Source organism: Neoarius graeffei, chromosome 18, assembly GCF_027579695.1.
Source record: "Neoarius graeffei isolate fNeoGra1 chromosome 18, fNeoGra1.pri, whole genome shotgun sequence".
NCBI classification, from domain to species: Eukaryota; Metazoa; Chordata; class Actinopteri; order Siluriformes; family Ariidae; genus Neoarius; species Neoarius graeffei.
In genome coordinates this window covers 52,808,978-52,833,984 of record NC_083586.1, presented here as the reverse complement: position 1 = coordinate 52,833,984, position 25,007 = coordinate 52,808,978, and the positions used below count along the sequence as shown (strand labels likewise).

Here is a 25,007-nt window from a genome sequence, read left to right as displayed (position 1 = left end):
TCGAGGCCTAAAGAACTGTCTCTGAACTAATTATGACTGTGCACCCAGAGATGATACTTAAAATAAAAAAGTGATGTGGGTGTATTTTTTAAAAAAATAAAATATCAAAACATTCACAACGCTCTAAACAGACAAACTCTTTGTCTTAGTTTCCCAGCACTTGCTTCAACCATTTTACATTTTGTACCCTTGTAAACGAGGGAGGGAGAGAGATACAGAGGGGCATAGATAGATAAGAGACAAGGGGGATAGATGGGAAGACAGATAGATAGAGCGATAGAAAAGAGGTAAGCCGAAAGTCTCTTAAAAGGTGCACAAAAATGCAATTGGCGTACCAATACATTGGTACAATGGTGTGCACTCACCAGCCAAAAAGCCAAACTGAGGGCCCAACTCGAGGCCTAAAGAACGGTCTCTAAACTAATTATGACCAGAGATGATAAAACAGACAAACTCTTTGTCTTAGTTTCCCAGCATTCAACTTGCTTCAACCATTTTACATTTTGAAGAATAAAAAGAAATGTAAATACTCCTAGTAAACAAGGGAGGGAGGGAGGGAAGACAGATGTGGAGGTGGATAGATAAGAGACACAATGAGAGAAATCCACCACTTGCCTCGTTAACGCCTTTGACCAACTCCTTCGTTATATAAGGAGCAAGACCGAATTTTGTTGTGTAAGACGTTTTGTTTTTTCCACAGGAGAATGTTGTAGCGACTTCCGAGTCTGGGAACACAGCCTTAAAGAGTTCGCTTATGCCCTCATTCGAGCTGTACGAGTGGTGTTCCGTAATTGTTTTTAAAATCCAGAGCACCTCTGCCCGAAGTGTCGGGGTTCCACCGACACCCATCATGCCACTGCTCGGCCCTTGTGTTGTTGCTAGCCTTGCCGATGATGTCTGGCTTGGCTGATGATGCTGACGTTCGACAGTGGTGCTAGTGCCAACTCCAGGTGCATTCGGAGATTGAACCGTGCAGAACTGAGTGATGGGCTGGTGGCGGTGGAGGGCAGATGCAATGTGCTTTGAGCTCTTCATGTGAGACTCTAAAGCGAAATGACCTATAGTGGACAACTTGAAGGTCTTTCGACAAACACAGCATCTTGCTTCAACGTCGCTTCCAGGAACCTCCCTCGCCCAATCACGATATCTTTCATCTGAAAGCCGCTGCTGATTAAAACGACACTTCCCCATGCTGCGATTCGCGGAGTCTCCTCTCCACCACGGACTCTGACGATTGCGCCGGCGCGAAAATGTATCAATATTGTTTCTTTCTTTGCGCATACTCCAAGAAATTCACTGATGTTACGCAAAACCCACGTTTTCACATCGTAGAATGGTATGAGTAAATTTAAGACCTTTGTTTAAAAAAATTAAGACTTGAGCAAAGCAATTTAAGACTTTTTAAGGCCTTAATTTTGGAATATTAAATTTAAGACTTTAAGACTTTTAAGACCCCGCGGCTACCATGATAAATCAATAAGTATATTAATCTACACTCCATCCTTCTGTACATCCTCCATTACATGTTCACGTGTAATTGAGGCATACGGTATGCTTTTGAAATATAAATGGACAAATGCAAAAATTACTGGTCAATATCTGCTGGTGGGGCGGCACGGTGGTGTAGTGGTTAGCGCTGTCGCCTCACAGCAAGAAGGTCCTGGGTTCGAGCCCCGGGGCCGGCGAGGGCCTTTCTGTGTGGAGTCTGCATGTTCTCCCCGTGTCCGAGGGGTTTCCTCCGGGTGCTCCGGTTTCCCCCACAGTCCAAAGACATGCTGGTTAGGTTAACTGGTGACTCTAAATTGACCGTAGGTGTGAATGTGAGTGTGAATGGTTGTCTGTGTCTATGTATCAGCCGTGATGACCTGGCGACTTGTCCAGGGTGTACCCCGCCTTTCGCCCGTAGTCAGCTGGGATAGGCTCCAGCTCGCCTGCGACCCTGTAGAAGGATAAAGCGGCTAGAGATAATGAATGAATGAATGAATGAATGAATGAATGAATATCTGCTGGTCTGGCCTTATTTCCCACACTGGTACAGTGCCCAGGGTTAGGCGCTCTTGTTTAAAGATCCATCAAGTATACAGATGGATCATGGGATGGAGGGAGGGGAAAAGTACTATTCATTCACTCTCCTACATTTTTTCCTGCTGGTCAAGGGAATCAAACCAGCAACCCTTTGGGCCCAAGGCTGCTTCTCCAACCTTTAGGCCATAGCTTAATGCAAATCAAGGAATACTTTTACCTTAGGGGTATAAGGATATAGCAACTCTGTAACCAGACCCAGAGAAAAATTTCCAAGGAGACGTTCCATTAGGCTCATCCTCCAGCAGGAAACGTATGACTTCCAATTCTCAGGAACTGATTTTGTCCATAAAAGTTCAGAGTTCCAGCATCTCTGGAGTGTTTCTAGGCAACTGGATATAATTTATAGAAGAGCACTCGAGTTAAACTTGTGTGGATGTTGAAAGTGAGAAAAGGTCTTGAGTAAATGACGCTCGGTAGTCGTGCTGGGCTCGCCATGGCCCTTTAGTGCGGCTTGGCCTCCGTTTCATTCTCTCAGCTGTGGGAGGGCAGCGAGTGCCATAGAGATGCACAGACTCGCTTAGTTGCTGTGGTGACGATGTTTTTGTGCGCGGAGGGACGGATGCTGGGAAAGGTGTTCCCTCCATACCCCCCTCTCCCAAACGTTGTGGATGTTGTTAGCCAGAAATATTCTGGTGAATCTAAATGGAAATCAGACTCGTGTCATTTCACCGAGTTGTGTGCAATCAGCATCCAGATTTTTTTCCCCCCACTTCGCATTTCTGTATGCAGTCTCGGCTACTCCTTACGTTCATGATAGGAAAGGTAAGGAAGACACTTCTCTTCACCCACAAAGCATTACTGGATCAGACCATCATGTCCTCAACAAGAGTCTTCTCAACTTGTCGCCTGCTGTGACACAGTAACGAAAGTCTCACAGGATAGTAGCCTGGGCCCGCCCATCCTAAGCGTGACGCAACACGAGGGCCTGTTGCAAGCTTAGTCTGGCCAGGCAAGCTATCTACAGCTCTTCCAAGCTCCCGAAAAATCGGGAGCCAATCAACTTTGAGCATCTCCAACGGCCCTGGGTAGAGGCGTGTTCAAGGCAGTGATGTAGTAGAACTGCGACCGGAAGCCATAGATTGTTTACAGAATCTATGCTGGAAGCGCTTCATTCACTAGAAACATTACGAACATGGAGCAAGTTCTCATTGAAAACGGAGCAAAGAGCAGCCCTGGAGGTATTTATTGAAAGGAAGGACGTTTTCGCCTTGCTCCCAACCGGCTTCGTCGGAGTTTAATCTACCAGTTAGCCCCGTCGCGTCACATACGTCAGAGGAAAGAGTGATGTGATTGGTTTCAGCTTCGTCACAGCCTTTTCTGGCTTCGACCAGTAGCAAACTGAGGCATTTCAGGGAGGCGGGTCAACCACACGCTTTGGGAAACGGTTGGGCTTAATATCTTTGCCAGACCAAATGCTCGCAGAGCTTTGAAGTCGCATTAGCCAGACTAACAGGATAGGGTCATGTACACTTTTCTGGCCACAACCTTCAGAATGCTGCAATCTGATTGGCTCCAGTGTACATGGCAAAACAAGCTTTTAAAACCCTGACACAATGAGTGTTTCAAAGCAAGATACAGTCACTGAATCAGAATCCCAATTTTAAAAATTATCCAAAAGATGAAAAAAAGGAAAAAAGGTCTGCGATTGGTTATTTATTTGTCACGTCAGTCAAACTTCTTCCTAGAATATTAATCAAGACATAAAAAGTGGGGGGGGGGGGGGGGGGGGGGGGAATGGACAAAGTGCAAGAGCAACAGTTCATCCTGCCAGGAGAGACAGTCTCAGGATCAACTCAAACTCATCCCCATCCCAGAAGAGCACCAGCAATAACAAACTTCAGACACCAGATGGCAGTATCAATACATTACAGAATTCCACACCATCAGTCCATCACTTTTCGTTGTTCCTTGTTTCATGCTTTCCATTTCGAGAAGTGGGTCAGTTGCACATTGGAGAGCATCCTCCTCCGACTCCATTCCTCTCTCTCCGGTCTGTATTGGGCAAAAATTAAATCGCAGCCCAATAGATTTACATACCACAGGGGTCAGTTTGGCTATCAAACACTGCAGCATTCTGCACTGCACATAAAACACATGAACTCTCTCACCTCCCACCAGGGTAGATTCTTTTCTTTCTTTCTTTAACTTGAGTGATACTTACAGGGCCCCCGCTGGTGGTTCAATTTCAGTAAGGTTATTTAGAAACGGGCGCCTCTCTCTTCGGGGATAAATAACCGTGAAGACAGACAAGCCGAGTAGTTACAAGCCTTGTAAGTGTCTTTTTGGGGGGGAAAAGAAACAAACAAACAAACAAAAAAAAAAACTATCTTATTACATCAAGTTTGATATGTACTTCGTTACAGCATTATATTTATGACAACTACCAATGCTTTCCCCCATATAGCAGCTGTTCAATTTTAAAGCGAGGGTATGTAATTTTTTTTCAAAACGATTTCTGTAATTTTTCTTTAAATTCTCTTTCCATCCCAGCAGTAACGAATAAATCAAAAGCTCAGACAATGAAAAGAAAAACGCTCCGTCATCCGTGGCAGTCGCAGAGCTGTAAAAATCCCGTCCAATCGTTTCATTCAGTCCGAATAAAATGATCAGATGACCCGACTTCCTGTCTACCTACCTGCCCATGCACTCATTGCTCATGCCTGGAGTCTTCCACAAGGTTAAGCAGACATTTCTAAAGACACATATTTAAAGCTAGTCAACAGCTCTGTGTACATGTTTGTCGTTTGCATTCTTTTTGATAACATCAGGCGTTTTCTTACACGTCAATGGAACGAGGTAGTCGGATATGATAATGATGTGTAGCGCTCCTTTTCCCAATGTGCTTTCTCTCCCTCTCATGGACTCATCCTCCTGCAATAATCAGGCAGTGCGCGTTCATGTGCTTTGGAAGAGTGGCTTTGGAGAGAACAGCTGGAATTTCAGTTGTATACCTTCGGGAGTTGGCCTAGTGGTTTGCATGTCCGCCTCTCAACCGGGAGATTGCAAGTTCTACTCGTGCTCGGGACACATCGAAGACCATCATAAAAATGGTACCTACTGCCATCTGGTGAGGCACACTACAATACAGATGCGAGTAAGGAGTCAAACTTTTGAGGCTACCAGAGGACCAGCCCCCAAGCTATGTAATAGGCAAGAGACTGAAGGCTATAGAAACGGAGATCGGCGCCGCACCCATGTGCCTCGAAGTGCTGGGTAGTACTGGGACAGGAGACTGCCTGGGAAGATCAGATCCTGGAGCAGGAGGGACTTTACACCTTCATAATCATCAGTCAACCATTTTAATGGATGGGGTCAATCGTCATACAATTGTTTCCCCACACATCTCAGTTTTCCATTGCCTTGCCCAGGTCCTCAAATGCCACACCGATATTCCGCAAAATAACTCCAGGGTAGGCAAGTCTCCTGGAGTGAACCTTTCCAGGTGGTCTCCACGACATCCTTGGCCCGATGACTGACCAGTGAATTGGACGCATTTTTGGATGAGCCTCTGTGATATTGTGGGAGATCTCCATAAATTGTGTCCAAGGTTGCAAAATGTTGCCAACTGATGATTTGTGCACGATGCAATAATTTGGTACATGTCCCATTGAGTTTGGCCTGGAGTCGTGTTGTCAGAGTCCACATTTCCGCACCATACAGTAAGATGGGCTCTAGTAGAGTGCGAAAGAGCTGAACTTTTAGCTTGTTGCCAATGGTAAAAGCACTGTATCTTGCCCAAAAGTAAGCTCACTTACTTTTGCTGGTTTCTTTAAAAAATCACCTCCCCTAGCTTTAAGTTGGTAGAACATTTTCGGAAATCATACAGTTTTAAGAACCAATGGGTCTACAATCAACTATTATTTAAAAGGTGCCCTTCCACCAAAAGCGTTTAATACTGGCTCTTTTTGAAATACCATAGTTCAATCCGAGTTGCATATGCATGCTGCATGTGAAAATGTAATTCTACTTCCATTCCCTGTATTAGCTTATGAAAGAAAATAGTCGGAAAAACGAGCGGATCAGAAAAAGCCATACAAAGTTACGTCACTTCGAAAATTAGTATTCATGGCCTCGCCCACCTTGGCTTGCGACTGCCCACGGGAAGAAAGCGCGGGAGAGAGATGTAATTCGCCCTGAGGCGCGGCGCTCCGCATCAGTTTCGTTTCTAACGGCGGCTCCAGTCCGACTTTGCACGCTAGTAACTCGGGCAGGGGAGGTCCCAGCCTCCCCAGACTTGGCAGCCAGCGGCCTCTGCCCTCTCCCAAATGAAAGAGTGCTCCCAGGGCGGGCTAGCTCCGCACCTCAGGACGTAATTCACCTAACCCTAGGTCCCAGCCTCCCCAGACTTGGCAGCCAGCAACCCCTGCCGTCTCCCGAACGAACCAGCGCTGCCAGGGCCCGTCAGCTCCCAGCCAGGGCACGTTATTCCCCACACCTCCCGAAGCGAGCTCTGCTCCGTACCTTGATGAGAGCCGCTGCCGCAGGGAGTATTCAATTAAATAAATAAATAAATGAATGAACGAATGAATGACTCCCTCCCAGTCACACGCGCGCACACAAGCGTTCTGGTTGGGGAGAGAGCTCCCTTCATCTGCTTTCCCTCTTCTCTTATAGGGCGCGGTCACTGGGGAAGACACAAACACGTTAATTCCCGTCAGGTGCAGTGATTCTGCCACTTACCTTCCCTGACTCCGCCCTCCATTCACAGACCGCCGCTCAGCCACGCCCCCGCTGCCACATCTACATTGTTATTGGTCAAAACATCCATGTCGAGACCATAATAGCCAATCAAAACAGTTTTTACAAAAAGACACCCACATCCGCTTGTTCTGACCCACTGGAGGTAGCGTCACAGTGCTGTTAGCCAATCAGAGGTAACACGTTTACATGTCATGAATATTAATGAGTAAGAGCTGAAATCCTGTCGTTCTCCCGCCACCCACTCCTCCACCAAACTAGAACAGCCTGAAACAGGAGAACCACAGCATTTTTTTTTTTTTTCACCAAAACCGGCTCACACAGGGCGTTCATTCATACTAGAGACCACCGCACAATTAATGAAAAAACGATGCAAGGAGACCTTTAACTATTATTAGGATTTACACTTTTTTTCCTGACAGTAGTTCCACCTTTCAGGAAAATCACAGGTACGCGAATGCTCTCATACATTATCATTTCTATAGCAACCACAGCATAAAAAGTACCAGGGACTGCTCAAGGAATCAAAATTGTAAGTTGCTATGGTACAAGAGGATGAACCACAGGATGTGCTGTTGGTATACAAGGAAATCATTTCAGTGTGGGAACAGTAGGCCTAACACTTCAAACCAGAGGGCTTTACGCTACCTTGTCATTGAGTATTTACCTCCAACACCACACTCCGTGTTTGATTCCTTATAAAATATCTCCGATGCAAGCTACACACTACATTCAGGGTTTGACTGTTCAATCAGCTGTATACTACAGTGACATTTATCTTCAGGAATTTATTCCCAAATCATTCAAAAGACGCACACTGTTCAAGCAGTAGCCCAATTTTGATTCCTAAATCAAAAAAATATATATATTTATTAATAAAAACGTATAGGTTGATAACGTACAAACAATGCATTGGTGAAATAATTGCGATTAATAAACCGTCAACCCGTCAAGTTTTCTGGCAGTTGTACAAACAAATCCACATCATGAGTATTAATATTCCTGTATGTTGCTGCAACATTTTCAGTTGCACAAACACTTCTGAGGCAACCAAAAACAACAACCATGAGCATAAACTAGGTATGACTCAAGAATTGCAATTTTACCAGCAACCACATAGCCATTAAGTATAAAATACAAACAACGTGAAGGCAGAATGACTGTAAAAACCTGACAAGAATGTTGAGAAGATCAACATTTCCCTCAGATGTGTTGGTAAATTACTACAGAAATGCTCCACATGACTACAATTACACTGTAAACACACTTAGCACTGATTGCTAATTGAACTTCAGTGGGTTTCACTATGGTGAGAAATGCCACAGTAGGACCATCCGGTTGAATTCAGGATGAGTTCATTGTAAAGCAAATAATTATATCATGACACATTTTCAGAACATTATGGTTGTAACCTTTTTCAAACCTTGACTACATGATTGAAGGGTTTGGAAATGTTTGACTGACTAATGATTGTTTTGGGAGTTTGCATGTTCTCCCCGTGTCCGCGTGGGTTTCCTCCGGGTGCTCCGGTTTCCCCCACAGTCCAAAGACATGCAGGTTAGGTTAACTGGTGACTCTAAATTGACTGTAGGTGTGAATGGGAGTGTGAATGGTTGTCCACACGGCAACTTTTACTCCGGTGTAGCACCGGTGCTGCCCCGGTAGAGCGTTCACATGGTACAAAAGTTATACCGGTGTCGCCCCTGAAAGCTGCTTAAACCGGTGCAAATCTAACCCTGCTCGGGAGGTGGTTTAAGAAATTTACTCCGGAGTAAATGCTAGTTTGCGGGGCAGTACCGATATAAAATGGGACGTCTGAACGCTACAGGGGTAGACTCGCTACGCGTGAGGAGAGTTGATTACATACAGGCATTGCATAATTTGCATCCTGGTATTTTGCGCTTCCAAAATGGCGAATATCAACAACAAACAGAACTGTGTGTCTTCCAGTGTTGCCAGATTGGGCGGTTTTAAGTGCATTTTGGCGGATTTGAACATGTTTTGGGCTGGAAAAAGTCAGCAGTATCTGGCAACACTGGTGTCTTCATCCACGTTGTTTTCCCGGCGCTTGGTAATGCCATGACAACTGGGAAAAGGAAGTACATTTTCACGCATGCGCATATTTCATTTCCTCATTACTATCGTATAGCACGGTCGCAAAAACTGCCGTGTGAACGCAAGTGGGGCTGCACCGGTGCTAACACGCTTCTCTCGAGTAAGCAGGTTTGTGACGTGTGAACGCTCCACAAAATTTACACTGCAGCATCGATGCAAATATGTGCCGTGTGAACACCCCTTATGTGTCAGCCCTGTGATGACCTGGTGACTTGTCCAGGGTGTACCCCGCCTCTCGCCCGTAGTCAGCTGGGATAGGCTCCAGCTTGCCTGTGACCCTGTCGAACAGGATAAAGCGGCTAGAGATAATGAGATGAGATGATTGTTTTATTATGTTTTCACCTCCGTTTGTTTGTTTTACCCAGCGTAACTCAAAGTAGTGAACGGATTTGGATGAAATTTGGTGGAAAGGTGAGCCATGGGGCCAAGGAACAATAGATTAGATTTGGACGCAAATCCGGATATGTATGCGGATCCAGGTATGTTTGCAGATCCAGGATGTTTTGGCTGTTCCCAATACCAAACAACTCAAAAAGTGGTGAACGGATTTGGATGAAATTTGGTGGAAAGGTGAGCCATGGGCGAAGGAACAGTTGATTAAATTTTGATGCAAATCTGGATACATCAGTAAAAACATCTGGATATTCTAATATGCAGCTTGGTGGAGATATACATTCTACTAAGTGCCCTTCGAGTTTGTTGTTTTTGCTGTTAAGAGTGTGACTGTTTGACCCAAAGATCTTTATAGGAAAAACAGCACAGCTGCACACTCTTTCGAGGGGCGGAATACCTCAAACCATATATCACAAAGGACACAAATACGACACAAACAACCCAGTACAATACTTCTCTGCTTTTATTTATGCATAAAGGAATTCTGAAACCGCAAGAGGCACAGGAAGAAATAAAAGCATTTCAAGGTGTAGGTAATTATGAGGATTAAAACAATGTATACAGTACACATCTTGCCAAATCCACCCCAGGAGATCCATTATCCCATAATTTCAGCTCAAACTCTAAAAACTGAGGTCTTCAGAAGCTTATTTAGGACTAGGTATATTACACTAAACTAATGGAGGACAAATCCAAGAAAATACAGTTTTTTTTTTTTGTTTTTTTTTTTAAAGACAAAATAATCCTCTGATATTTGAGCTCTTCATCTGCCTCACCTGTATGTGTAGATACAGTGGTGCTTGAAAGTTTGTGAACGCTTTACAAATTTCTTTATTTCTTCCTAGATATGAACCAAAACAATCAGATTTTCACACAAATCTGAATGGTAAATAATTAAACAAACGAGACAAAAATATTATACTTGGTCATTTATTCATTGAGGAAACTGATCCAATATTACACAGAGTGGCAAAAAAACAAAAAACAAAACAAAACAAAAAAACCCACCTCTTTTAAAGAGTTTGGATTCTACCAATCCACATTCAGACAGATTGTGTTCAAATGGAGGAAGTGTAAAGACCACTGTACCAGTGTTGTAGTCGAATCACTAAACCTCAAGTCCAAGTCCAGTCTCGAGTCCCCAGTGTTCAAATCCATGTCAAGTCCAAGTCATTAAATTAAAAAAAAAAAATTATTCAAGTTGAGTCCAAGAAAAAGACTCAAACCGTACCATTCGACAGTGGCTGTTTTAGCACCATTAACATTAGTTTGTTCCTGGACATGACGTATGAATAGATGAATGTGCTTTCACTTTGTCAGGGAGTGCAAAGTATTCGGTCAGAGATGGTTGGGAGACGGATGTAAGTGCAGAAGGTGCGTTTATTAATGCAAGGGAAGACGGTAAACAATCTCGAATAGCAGGCAAAATCGTAAAATTGTGAAACGGGCAATAGGTCGAGCGAGGCACAAACAGGCCATCGTAGACTCGGCAGAATCAAAGATGAGAAACCGGAAATCAAGGATCAGGAAACCGAACATGGAAATAAGGCTCAGTAATGTGTCAGCAACACAACTCAATACTTTGCAAAGTAAGTGCATTTTCACAGTTTTTATATAGGTGTATGTCGTTTACGGCGCATGAAGAGTCCGCTTGACGTGTGCGCTGTCCAGAGCGTGCCCAAGAGTCTGTCTGATGCACATGCCAAGGTGCACAGGTGTGACATTCTTGCACAAAAATTAAAGTAGATATAAATATCTTATGCCAAATTATTATGGCATGTTACAAAAAAAATAAAGAAAAAAAAATCTAAGTCCTTGTCTCCAATTTAGGAGGCTGAATGCAGTTAATGCACGAGTCCGAGTCCAAGTCTGAGTCATCAGTGCTGAAGTCCAAGTCAAGTCACAAGTCCTTAAAATTAGGGCACCAGTCAGAGTCCTGGACTCAAGTTCTACAAGCCTGCACCGTATCCCGCTCCAGGAGTGGCCAACCAACAAAGATCACTCTAAGTGCAAGGCATGTAATAGTCCGAGAGATCACAAACGGGCTCAGGGTAACTTCTAAGTAAACTAAAGGCCTCGCTCACATTGGCCAATGTTAAATGCTCATGAGTCCACTGAACAAATTGTGTGCATGCCAGGGTTGCAAGGAGAAAGCAATTCCCCTCCATTGCCACCTGTCTGCAGTTTGCTATAAACCACATGGACAAATCAGAAAGCTATTGGAAAAATGCTTTGTGGCTGGATGGGTCACCTGGGAAAGAACCTTGTCCTATTTGTGAAACATGGTGGTGGTGGAGCCCTGTGATGACCTGGCGACTTGTCCAGGGTGTACCCCGCCTTTCGCCCGTAGTCAGCTGGGATAGGCTCCAGCTTGCCTGCGACCCTGTAGAACAGGAGAAAGCGGCTACAGATAATGAGGTGAGGTGAGATGAGATGGTGATGGTAGCATCAAGGTTTGGTCCTGATTTGCTGCATCTGGGCCAGGATGGATTACCATCATTAATCTGAATTATACCAGCTGATTCTAAAGGAAAATGTCAGGACATCTGTCCATAATCTGAAGGTGGGTCATGCAGCAAGACAACAACCCTAAGCACACAAGTTGCATACCTGCCAACCTTGGAAAAAAAATTGAGTATCAACTTATCGCGGCGGTGCAGCACAGCATGGCGTGAGGTCAGGCACATTTGCTGATCAGTATTGATTGTAATGAGTGAGCATGTGAACAATGTATTACTAAGCACAGAGTTCCCACTCACCACCATATCTAGTTATTCAACATACAAGTAGACTATGAAGAAAACAAGAACTCTTTTAATGAAAAGGCATGAATATGTTTCCAATGCTTTCACCAAGACACTTGGCACAAGGCAACCGTGCCCGAAAAATATATGTCCTTTATACAGACCTTAAACTTAAAGATAAGGAATAAATGTACTGCCTTTGGCATATTGTGTCTTAAATACATTGGGAATTATAAACAACAAAGAATCCCAAATAGCATGCTATGTCCCTTTTGATATTTAGCATTATATTGTATAGATAACAGAAAAACCAAAGGGCTATAGCCTATGTCTTTTAAAACAGACGCCGGCAGTCTGCAAAATACACACACACACACACACTCCTTTTTTCATAAATTTAGTTTTGACCGTAAAACAGATTCTGTTGCTCCTTGCTACACTTTGAACTAGGCTACACTAAACATCGAAAGTGAATATTCCAGAGTACCTATATAAATATATATTTTTCAATATTAATATTTAGTAAATGCAAACTGATAACCACACTTACAGAAAAAATTTACTGAAAAATTATAGGCTACTCTGGCCTATCCAATAACATAGCCTTTATCATATTCATATTCACTGACCTGGCCTAATTTGGAAAAAAAAAATAATGGCCCATGTATATAAATGCAAGCATTTCTATGTTAGCAATATTATTACCTGTATTTCCTTGATGGCTAATGTCAAAATCATAATTGCACAGTGTGCAAAACGCATGATTAGGCAGTTTAGAGGGGCGGAGGCATGGCCATTGATCTTGATACTTCGTTAGGAACTTCTGAGGGGCATAGACTCGCTTCTTTTTAGATTTGCTTCCCTCTCTCTCTCTGTGTCAGTATCCTCATCTGACGTCATATGTATTATTAAAGGTCCCATGGCATGAAATTTTCACTTTCTGAGGTTTTTTAACGTTAAAATGAGTTCCTCTGACCTTCTTAAGTCACCCCAGTGGCTAGAAATTTCATAATGTGTAAACCAAACTATGCCCAACATTTGAGAATGGCGCGTCAAAACGGCGCGTTGAGAAGCTCTTCCCTTTACTACGTCAGCAAGGGAGATGATCCCCACGCCCCCCCTCTGGATTCCCACCCACTGTATGGATTGCCCCGCCCAGCTCAAAAGTTGCCACCAAACATGGAAGTTGCGCTGTACATGGATGTGACAACACAGAAAGGGGTCTGTTTTTACTGCCGATGGGAGAGCCCCTGAAGACACAGTGGCTTAATTTTATTTACTCCAATAATACGCCGTCGAGTCTACCTAAGACGGTGTATGTTTGTCGGAAGCATTTTCCTGATGAATGTTTCCACAACTTGGGACAGTACAGGGCAGGTTTTGCACATCAACTGTCACTGAAGCCTGGGTCCGTACCAAGCATCCCTGCCGCATCAGCAACAAACACCGAACAAGTAAGTGTATAACTGTTAAGTCGTTTTGCCGTGTTTTAAAATCGGTGCCACGTTAGCCTTGCAATGGCTACATTAGCTGTGCAGCTAACCGCTTCCTGCAGTTAGCCAGGTACTCTGCGCTACAAAACCAAAAAGCATGCAGCATGCTCTGTTATAATAGCCAATCAAAACAGTTTTTACAAAGACACCCACATTCTTTTTTTAAGTCACTCGTTCATTTTATTTGTTTGTTTGTTCAGTAAAAACCCAAACATTCGTTGAATTTATTTTATTTCCTCGCGTCGCACCTTAATGACGTCAGCGCGCGGTATTTTTCCCTTCGCGGTTTGTTCCTTCTCTCTCGCCATAGTAAGACACCCACATCCGCTTGTTCTGACCCACTGGAGGTAGCGTCACAGTGCTGTTAGCCAATCAGAGGTAACACGTTTACATGTCATGAATATTAATGATAAGACCCGCCCCTGCCCTCTACCCTTCCCCGCCTCCTGCTTCTCATTAGTAAAACGACGCACTGGGAAAAGCGCTGAAATGGGGCTTTCTCCCAGGAGGCTATATCTACGTGCCGAGGGTTCATTTCGAGAAAGGCTGCGGATATAACATCCGGAAGCCTCCACGAGCCCATTTAAAGCATCAACAAACCACCATGCCATGGGACCTTTAACTGCAAGGCACACACATCATCCACCACATGCACTTACGGTACGTGAAAACACTTGGTGCGCTGCTCATTGAATCTCACATGCACGAGTAGCCTAGTTCAGAAGATTTTAACGCGTCTATCGGTTGACTGGATGGAAACGTCAGTAGGCTACTACAGTATATTTTCACTTTAGGCTATGCAATATTTTTTGGATTGAGAAGCCTGGGTCAAATATCAAAACAAGCTGGAACAAATATTTCCTTCAGATAAGGCGGAACACTGTGCTTTGAACTATGACGTTAGGACAGTTGTCCTTGCTTTATTCACAATACCCTTGCCCTGCCCATTTACCTTCGAAACAGCGTTTAGCACCGTCCTCCCTTGTAAAACCAGTCACAGTATGAAGATCGACCGAGAGGGATGAAAATCAATTTCGTTACTTTCGTTTTGATGGCTCCTCAGCTCTCCACTTAGCCTAGGCCTATTTGAAGAGTTTAAAACTAGCGCTGTGATTGGTCGAAGTCTTCTTTTCTCTACAGGTTGCTGGTCAATGCGGTTACACCCATAGACGAGTTGCCTAGTGCGTGAATGCACCGACAGTTGAACCGGAATATTAAAGATCTTTGAACTCAAAGCCATCAATGGCTTTTTGCGTATTTTGAAGTGTTAAATCGTAGCAGCATAGTTTGATGTCTAAATGCGTATCTGCTACGCAAAATGCGTAAAGGTTGGCAGGTCTGAAGTCGTTCTACCAAAGAATGGTTAAAGAAGAATAAAGTTAATGTTTTGGAATGGCCAAGTCAAAGTCCTGACCTTAATCCAATCGAAATGTTGTGGAAGGACCTGAAGCGAGCAGTTCATGTAAGGAAACCCAACATCATCCCAGAGTTGAAGCTGTTCTGTACGGAGGAATGGGCTAAAATTCCTCCAAGCTGATGTGCAAATGTTTAGTTGCAGTTATTGCTGCACAAAGGGGTCACACCAGATACTGAAAGCAAAGGTTCACATACTTTTGCCACTCACAGATATGTAATATTGGATTAAATTTTCCACAACCGATAAACAAACAAGTATAATATTGGTCTCGTTTGTTTAACTGGGTTCTCTTTATCTACTTTTAAGACTTGTGTGAAAATCTGATGTTTTAGGTCACATTTATGCAGAAATATAGCAAATTCTAAAGGGCTCACAAACTTTCAAGCACCCCTGAAAGCAAGTGGGTGAAAGGATCGCATTAACATACCGATCTGAAAGTTTCTTCGCGAAGCCGAAGTCGGTGAGACGGATGTGACCTTCTCTGTCCAGCAGGATGTTCTCAGGCTTCAGGTCCCTGTAGACGATTTCTTTGGAGTGCAGGTACTCGATGGCACACACGATCTCTGCCGAGTAGAACAGTCCGGTGCTGTTGCTGAAGCGGCCGCGGTTGCGCAGGTAGCTGAACAGCTCGCCGCCTGGCACGTAGTCCATCAGCATGTACAGGAAGCGCTCGTCATGGTGCGTCCAAAACCTGCACACAGAAACGTGGCTTGCTAGAAACAAAGCACTAATCTGAATAGTTTCCCCTGTGCATCCAAGTGCTTCATTAGGGGTTTCTGAAATCAACCTAGGGCACTTGGTAGGGTGTATAACTACTGAATAGCAAGCTGTTTGGGACTGCGACTAACTTGAAGATTTTTCTGGGAGTGTTTGAAATCAAAATCGCACTCACAGCCTGATGAGGAAGGGATGGTTCACCTCCGTCAGAACCTCCTTCTCGTTATGAACGTGCTGCTCCTGTTTTAATCGGATGACGTCTGGGATCTTCATGGCTTTCAGGGCAAAGAAACCCCTCGTCTTCTTGTCCTTGACCAGAAAAACCCTGCCAAATGTCCCTGTGCCTGTCAGAGACACAAAGTACAGGAGATGAGAGCTGCCATTAGAAGATTAGCTTTATAACCTGTGCACCTTCCTAAGGTGTCCTATCATTATCTGACTGAACACTTTCTCATCATCCCATGCGATGATAGAGACATTTTATTACAGATTGATCGGAATCAAAAGGAAAAAAAAAAAATTTCAACCATGTGCTTAACTACTAGCCAAATGTCTCACAGTGAATCTCAAATGATAGTCGAATAGTGGCAGTGCTTGACAGCTCATGCAGTTCAACATGCTGTAAATGCCATTAGCCCATGCTTTAAAAAAAAAAAAGACAGGAAGCCGTCACAGAGCTGCTGGGTTCATTTTAATCTCGGATGACAAAAAAACTATTGTCTTGATGCTTGCTCAGGCATCATTCATGAACAACACTCCCTTTCTTCACCGACGCTGTTTGTTTTAGGTTAAAAGTCAAACACAATAGTCAGGTAGACAAAGAAATGACAATTTGGGGGTGGGGTATATAGCTAGTCAATAAAATACTATATCAGACCACGCACGCCCACTGGTTTGATCTGATCCAGGAATTCCACTCATGCCTGATTAATCAATCAGTGTTGCAGTTTTTCCATTCGGACGTGACTGGACATTTATTGGTACCCTTAAACTTAACATTTGGTAACATTACTTTTCGACTTTATAGGTTGATACTGCGGCTCAGGACTAATAACAGTTTATCAAAACTGTACTGTGGAGAGAGAGAGAGAGAGAGAGAGAGAGAGAGAGAGAGAGAGATTGGTGTTTAGTGTATTGTTTATTATTCTATCCACATTCACTGGATATGAGCAATCGCACGCTCCGATTGGATACTCTACTACTAAAGATATAATCAGCTCATATAGAGCAATTCCAGCGTTATGGACGTGACACTTGAACTCAAAATGGCAACAAATGACCCAGTGCATGTTTTATTGTCTCCCAGTATTTAAACGGGTGTCTGCATATTTTAAGGCTGTACCATACTGGAGAAGTGATAGAACAAGAACAATTCCCATAGTACATCTAGGGCATGCCAGAAAATGCCAATAAAAGATGCGTTATGGATGTGACAGAAAAAGTATCACTTTTCTTGGGTGACTGTACGTTTTTATCAAACTCTGTGAAATTGTAAACCTAATGTCGAAATGGAGATATTCGTTTGATAGAGGGGTCCAAGGTGAATATTAAAAAATCTTTGTTTAAAATATTTTGTATTTCATGCAGAGTTTCGGAAGGAAAAGTCAGCGTTATGGATGTGACGAAATTCCGTTATGGATGTGACGCGTCTGAAATAGACATGGCGTATGTTTAGAAAATCAGCAATTTAACCACCATAACCCTTTGAAAAACTCTAAATATCAGCTAAAACTATCAAAGTTCTTAAATAATATTTAGGATGGCTATTGTTTTGCTGTTTTGTGGATTTTAGCATACATTTCTGTGGCTTGTGGCAATAATATAGAATTGTACATGATCAAAGTTGATTTTAGCTTGGGTTTTACATTATAAGAAAGAAAGACTGACAGTGACACATTAGGTTGGTTACAAATTGGTTCAACTTATTCACATCTGTAAAATACAGGCCTAGGTGAGATCTCTGGGAGTGGTTTTGATGTATTACATGTTGCTTTATTTTTGCATGGTGAGGTTGACATTTACATGGAATTGCCCTATACCGTGAGTACAGAAAAACAAAATGGCGGAACGGGTTGCAGAACCAACCAAGGATGAAATAAAAACTACTTGAAGCAGCAAAATATGAAATGAAAAGTATTTGATGGTAAGAACGCCCCCCAAGAATAATTATTGCAGTTTCCACAAATTGCTACCGTCATTCCGCCGGTTTGTTAACATTCTTCATCTTTGAAATTTGCTGATTTTTTTTTTAAAGACCTGTTCAAAAGCTCAAAAGACGTTTGAAAATTACAGAACTGAAATGTCCAAGGAAGCATTAAATAAACGTCGAAAGCTTTTCTATACCTCAGCACGACAGCGCTTTCTACCAAAAATAAATAAATAAAATATTAAAAAAAAAAAAAAATTAAAAGCACTCAAGTCAAATCATGCAACCATCGATAGGTTTTGAAGAAGTTGTCCGCCTAAGCGGAAATTGTCGGATGTTCAGTATTAGTTTTTATTCGTTGAATTTGCAAAAAATAAAAATGCTCCGTTTCTCAAAATCCAGTGGAATGTGGATAGAATAAAACCGTTATTCCATTCCATCCCATGATGTCACTGTGCTAGTTATCTTGTCTTTCATGGAGTAGCTCTGCGATTCTGAGGGAACACGATTCATTCCTTATGATACAGGTGATGAGAAGGATGACAAAAAAGCCTACTTGATGTGACTGGTGGAATGAATATTAGAAGTTCTTCCCTGCACTTTGCACAAGTAATAAACGATGTGTATAAGAACACACACACAGAGAGAGAGAGAGAGAATGAATATGTTTGAGAAATGAGTGCATGGAGACTAGCACAAAGCCATCGAGGCTCCCCCACAGGGGAACTCGGGGCCTCGTTGAGTAATAGATCTAACACTATACACATGATCAAGGGTAACAGCAAGGTCGACCCAAACCTCCCATTTAAAAAAAAAAAAAAAAACCCACAAGCAAAGCTCCAAGGAGCTCCATATACACCCAGTTCCTAATTCTAAAAAACAGATTAGTTAACCTTTAACCAAGGCACACAATGCACTACCGTATTACTATTAATATGTGATAACAGTACATACTAAAACACTCGTTCACCTTTAACATTTTTTTTTTTAAAGAAAAAACACCCCAACCCCCACAGTATTCCTAGTCCCAGATTCATTGCCTAATCTGGAGCAACTCCACTGAAAGGACTCAGTGCTCAGCCAGCAAAACGAGTTTGATTCCCGACCGAAACAGCTCATGGACCGAAAAACTAATGACAACTGAGCCTTGGGCAAGACATCGTTCTGTCACCATAACAACTAATAGAATTATTATGACTGCCATATGACTTGGGCGGCACGGTGGTGTAGTGGTTAGCGCTGTCGCCTCACAGCAAGAAGGTCCGGGTTCGAGCCCCGTAGCCGGCGAAGGCCTTTCTGTGCGGAGTTTGCATGTTCTCCCCGTGTCCACGTGGGTTTCCTCCGGGTGCTCCGGTTTCCCCCACAGTCCAAAGACATGCAGGTTAGGTTAACTGGTGACTCTAAGGCCGTTTACATTAGACCGTATCTGTCTCGTTTTCTTCGCGGATGCACTGTCCGTTTACATTAAACCGCCGGGAAACGGGAATCCGCCAGGGTCCACGTATTCAATCCAGATCGTGTCTGATCCGGTGCTGTGTAAACATTGAGATACGCGGATACGCTGTGCTGAGCTCTAGCTGGCGTCGTCATTGGACAACGTCACTCTGACATCCACCTTCCTGATTCGCTGGCGTTGGTCATGTGACGCGACTGCTGAAAAACGGCACGGACTTCCACCTTGTATCACCTTTCATTAGAGTATAAAAGTATGAAAATACTGCAAATACTGATGCAAACACTGCCCATTGTGTAGTTATGATGGTCTTTAAGCTTGCCGTCCTTCCACTTGCAAGTGGTAAGTGACTTGCGCACAGCGGCTCAGTCCCGAATCACTGCTCGTGCTCTTCACTCGCGCGCTCTGTGAGCTGCGCAGGGCCGGAGTGCGCACCCTCCAGCGGGCACTCGCTGTTCAGGGCGGAGTGATTTGGAGCGCAGCCGCTGAGGAGGAAGCGATGAGCCGCACTGACACATTTCAACTTGCGTGCCGAATTAGTCATGTGATTAGCGTATCCGTGTATTGGCGTTGCTGTGTGCACGCTAATCGTTTTTAAAAACGTTAATCTGATGATCCGCTGATACGGTCTAATGTAAACCCCACCTAAATTGACCGTAGGTGTGAATGTGAGTGTGAATAGTTGTCGGTGTCTATGTGTCAGCCGTGTGATGACCTGGCGACTTGTCCAGGGTGTACCCCGCCTTTCGCCCGTAGTCAGCTGGGATAGGCTCCAGCTTGCCTGCGACCCTGTAGAAGGATAAAGCGGCTAGAGATAATGAGATGAGATGACTGCCATTACACCGAGACGTAAACTATGTGTAACTAACATAGCCAAAAAAAAGAGCTAAATTAAATATCATGCCTATGAATCAATCATTGATCAGAGGAGGAACTAGTACTGACGCTCTGCCAGCTGCAATAAGTTACATACAAGTTATACTCCATCTCAGAATAATCAACTACCAGGTGGTGCCTGACATGAAAAACAGAGTTGCGTTTGATTACTTCCTGTAAACAGCACACCCAGGTTTATTCCCTTTATCCTACAAAGGACGCTTTGTACGTTTTATCCATTTATAATTACATTTAATGCCAGAGAACAAGTTAGGTTCCAATTTCACTTTCTTTATCACAGCTATAAACTGCCACTCCCTCATCAACCTCTTATTCTCTTTCTAGAAGTGAATAAAACAAACCAAAAACAATCCAGCTTGGTAAACGTAGTTACCGAGAAGTGTAAAAACATAAAACAAAAGTGACAACATTGAGACTCCTTCCAACAGTGTAAGGCGACCTGAACTCATCATCCCTTTCGACTTCATGTTGTGTTTTTACGGAAACGAAAGTAATCTTCTGTTACCCTTGCAAAGAAACGCAGAGGGAATATCACAACCCTGAAATGGAATGCTGTCACCTCATACAAGGAAGGAATCATTGTTCAAAAAAGTGCCACTGGGTCTACATTCTTACACACAGACAGACAAGTAACTGTCGATAAGTGAGGACAACTGCATGAAGGAACAAGTGGAGAATGCCTAAGCATGAGCAACAACATCTGAGTCAGTTGTGCCTTCTGGTAGCAAGGTCATAACTCAAGGCGAGAGTCGATGCGACGCGAGATCATATGAAATGTCTGAAACATACTTCAGCGATGTCTGGAAGGACTCGTCTGAACATAGTGTGTTCCTCATTAGTAGAGACACTGATAACGTACGTCATTTAAATCTGAATTAATCATAAAAATCATCATGGTTTGGATACGGTGCTCAAAAAACCGCATGTCCGATCATCCGAGACGACTAAAGTCTGTGCAAGGACGAGTAAAACTAAGGGTAATCGTCTGATCGGACAACAAAAAAAGTTAGTGCTGGCAACCTAAGGAACACAGGCAACCGCTCCGTGATGCAGGTCGGAACTGTCAGTCCGGTAGTAGCATATTTCAATTATTATTAGGGCTGTAACGATACACCCAACTCACGATTCGATTCGTATCGCGATTTTTGACCCACGATTCGATATACCCACGATTTTTTTTTAAATATTTTTTTAAAAGTAGTAAATTTGACTTATTAACATTTACTTACTTACATTAACTATTTAATAACAAATAATTCAGACCACTGCAGAGAATGAGTAATATGTATGCAAAAATGAACAAATGTATATCCAAAGATTGTTTTATTTCTCAAAATAATACTGTTGAGCCGGAAGCTCTGTTTTTTTCGGTTCTGAAAAAGTCATTTTTCCAAATCGTGTAAATCCGTTAAGATTTTTTTTTGGGGGGGGGTGGCTCTCTCACTGTCTCACTCTCATAGGGCCAATGATTTTCTGTGATCGCAGAAAACAGATGGAAATTACGGAATTTTTATGGTGAAACATTGCTCGCGTGTCAAAATGTAACTGCCGCAGAAGGCTTCCGCCCAAGCAGACATGCCTTCAGTGTTGCCAGATATTCCTAACGTTTTCCACCCCAAAATATGTTCAAAACCAGCCAAAAAGCACCTAAACCTGCCCAATCTGGCAACACTGCATGCCTTTCCGGTCAAGTGATTGGCTTGTGGCACACCTAGCCAGCCAATGAGCTGCTTGTTTACAGATTCGCTCCCCGCGTCGCAACCAGAATGGCGACCGCTTAAAAGAAATGAATGCTCTGCCAGTGGTGAGTGTGGACGTTGCGTGACTCGCAGAAGATTGTCGCAGGTCGGTGAAAAAAACGACTTACTAATAGATATAAAAAAAAAAAAGTAATTTAAGCAAGTTTAAAATGTAATTTAAATAAAAAGTAAAGTATTCATAAATTGAAGTTTGGAAGCGCCTCTGTTTTTGGGCTGAGGAGAAGTTTGAAAGGGTGTACCGCGATTCTGCCTTCTTGTATCGCGATACGGATCGTGGCTCTGCGTATCGCGATTTCGATACGCATATCGTTACAGCCCTAATTATTATCCTGCAAAGTGAAATCATGCATCGTGACATCTGACTCCTCGTCAAAACAAAAAGTTCACCTGTGTGTCTATAGACCCCTTCGCAGTAAACGTCATTCATACGCAAGCGGAAATTGCGTGCGCAGCCTGGACCCAAAAAAGACTCAGAAATGCCTAGTTGTTGTGTTGTCGGGTGTCAGAATCGTAGCAGTGATGGGGTTAAAATGTTCAGAATTCCAGCAGGATCTCACCCATTCCAAAAAAAAAAAAAAAATCACCGACGTCTATGACTACAAGCCATCAAACGTGTAGACTGGGATGAAAGCACCATCAAAAATGCACGGGTTTGCAGCGCCCACTTCATCACAGCTAAGATCAGGCTATTTATTAAATCTTTTTTATTCTTTCTAGTCTTCGTTTATTGATGTAGCAAAATACTTTGGTAACGTTTGTCTGATTAGCTGGGTCATAGTTACACAATGTAATGAATATTGTTAGCATGTTAACTTAGCTTTGCATGCAATTTTGTTTGTAGGAGAGGTCTCGCTTGACTCAAGCAGTCCAGATTTTGTGCCATTATTATTTGTGTATGCCGAAAATCACAATTTTAAAGCAAGGATGGAAAGGTAAAATTGTGTGCCCTCACTCTAAATGCCAACTTGCGTTGACTGCTCTAACCTAGCTCCCGCCCCGTTCAGTTTCATTTCTGCTCTCTGCCTCTCGCTTTTTACGCAGCTCTGATTTCTCTTAGCTGCACTCTTTACACTATCATTCCTTTCATGCCATTCCCTCCTGCAAATTGCTGTTCAGTGTTGGTATTTGCTGTTGTAGCTAAAGCCACATTGCCATCACATCACTGGCATAATTTGATTAAAACAAAATGAATATGAATGTCCCATTGTTAATCAAGTTGTACATGCCCGCACATAACAATCATATGTGTCTAAAGACTTGTAGGCACGAAGTTTTTCGTGGGTGTACACTGAAGTCTGGTCAATAAGGTACGAGTATATATCTGGCCATTGTATACCAGGGAACTTACTAACATCGTCCGTCCACTCTTTAATTAAATACGGATCCGGTAGGCGATGTCCACTTGTTAGAGTTGACTTATTTATGTAGCATTCTCGATCTTGTAATGACAATTGTTTGGCATAATCGGACAGCTCATAATGCCGGTCTATGGGCAGCGCCATTGTTTGAGTCCAGGCTGCGCGCGCATCCTGGCAACGGTCGGTTTGTTTACAAACATGTGAAGAGGTCTATAGGAGGGCTTCTTAAAGAAAAACTAACAGGTCTGTGAGAGCCAGAATTCTTGCTGGTTGGTAGGTGATCAAATACTTATTTCATGCAATAAAATGCAAATTAATTATTTAAAAATCATACATTGTGATTTTCTGGATTTTTTTTTTCCTGTCTCTCGCAGTTGAAGTGTACCTACGATAAAAATTACAGACCTCTCCATTCTTTTAAGTGGGAAAACGTACAAAATCGGCAGTGTATCAAATACTTATTTTCCCTACTGTAGATGAAACTCCCAGAACTCCCAAGAGGCATTCCACTGACCAAAACAACTTTGTCTGACCTTGCCTGTGGCTCAGGTGAGGGTTGGTACAGGAGTTCCGTTTTTGTGGTATTGATTTTCAATCCAAAGAGGGTTGCAGCTGTGGCAAGAGTGATCAATGATTTCCTGCATCCAAATCTGTTGCTACAAATGCAGAGTCATCTGCGTACAGCAGTTCTTGCACACAAATTTGCCAAGCTTTGGTTGAGGACTTGAGTCTGGCAAGATTGAAGAGTTTGCCTTCCGATCGAGTCCTGATGTAGACTCCTTTATCTAGGTTAGTGCCTGTAGTCTCTTGGACTGCTGTAAAGTCAAAGTCCCCCTCATGCCAGAATCTGGTCTTCCCAGGCAGTCTCCTGTCCCAGTACTAACCAACTCTTTAAAGCACATGGGTGCAGCGCCAGTCTCCGTTTCAATAGCCCTCGGCCTCTTGCTTATGAGCAATTCCAGCGTTATGGACGTGACACTTGAACTCAAAATGGCAACAAATGACCCAGTGCATGTTTTATTGTCTCCCAGTATTTAAACAGGTGTTGCATATTTTAAGGCTGTACCATACTGGAGAAGTGATAGAACAAGAACAATTCCCATAGTACATCTAGGGCATGCCAGAAAATGCCAATAAAAGATGCGTTATGGATGTGACAGAAAAAGTATCACTTTTCTTGGGTGACTGTACATTTTTATCAAACTCTGTGAAATTGTAAACCTAATGTCGAAATGGAGATATCCGTTTGATAGAGGGGTCCAAGGTGAATATTAAAAAATCTTTGTTTAAAATATTTTGTATTTCATGCAGAGTTTCAGAAGGAAAAGTCAGTGTTATGGATGTGACGAAATTCCGTTATGGATGTGACGCGTCTGAAATAGACATGGCATATGTTTAGAAAATCAGCAATTTAACCACCATAACCCTTTGAAAAACTCTAAATATCAGCTAAAACTATCAAAGTTCTTAAATAATATTTAGGATGGCTATTGTTTTGCTGTTTTGTGGATTTTAGCATACATTTCTGTGGCTTGTGGCAATAATATAGAATTGTACATGATCAAAGTTGATTTTAGCTTGGGGTTTACATTATAAGAAAGAAAGACTGACAGTGACATATTAGGTTGGTTACAAATTGGTTCAACTTATTCACATCTGTAAAATACAGGCCTAGGTGATATCTCTGGGAGTGGTTTTGATGTATTACATGTTGCTTTATTTTTGCATGGT

General features: G+C 42.9%; 1 protein-coding gene across 1 annotated transcript in view; it reads right to left on the bottom strand.

Moving 5' to 3' along the window:
- The window catches only part of prkx (protein kinase X-linked), a 119,299-nt gene that overhangs the window by 57,968 nt on the left and 36,324 nt on the right, over positions 1-25,007 (bottom strand). Inside the window, exons 2-3 of the mRNA XM_060898992.1 lie at positions 15,838-16,006; positions 15,373-15,636 (exon numbers count right to left, since the gene is read on the bottom strand). Coding sequence (XP_060754975.1) covers positions 15,373-15,636; positions 15,838-16,006 — 433 coding nt within the window. The remainder of the gene's footprint in view (positions 1-15,372; positions 15,637-15,837; positions 16,007-25,007) is intronic.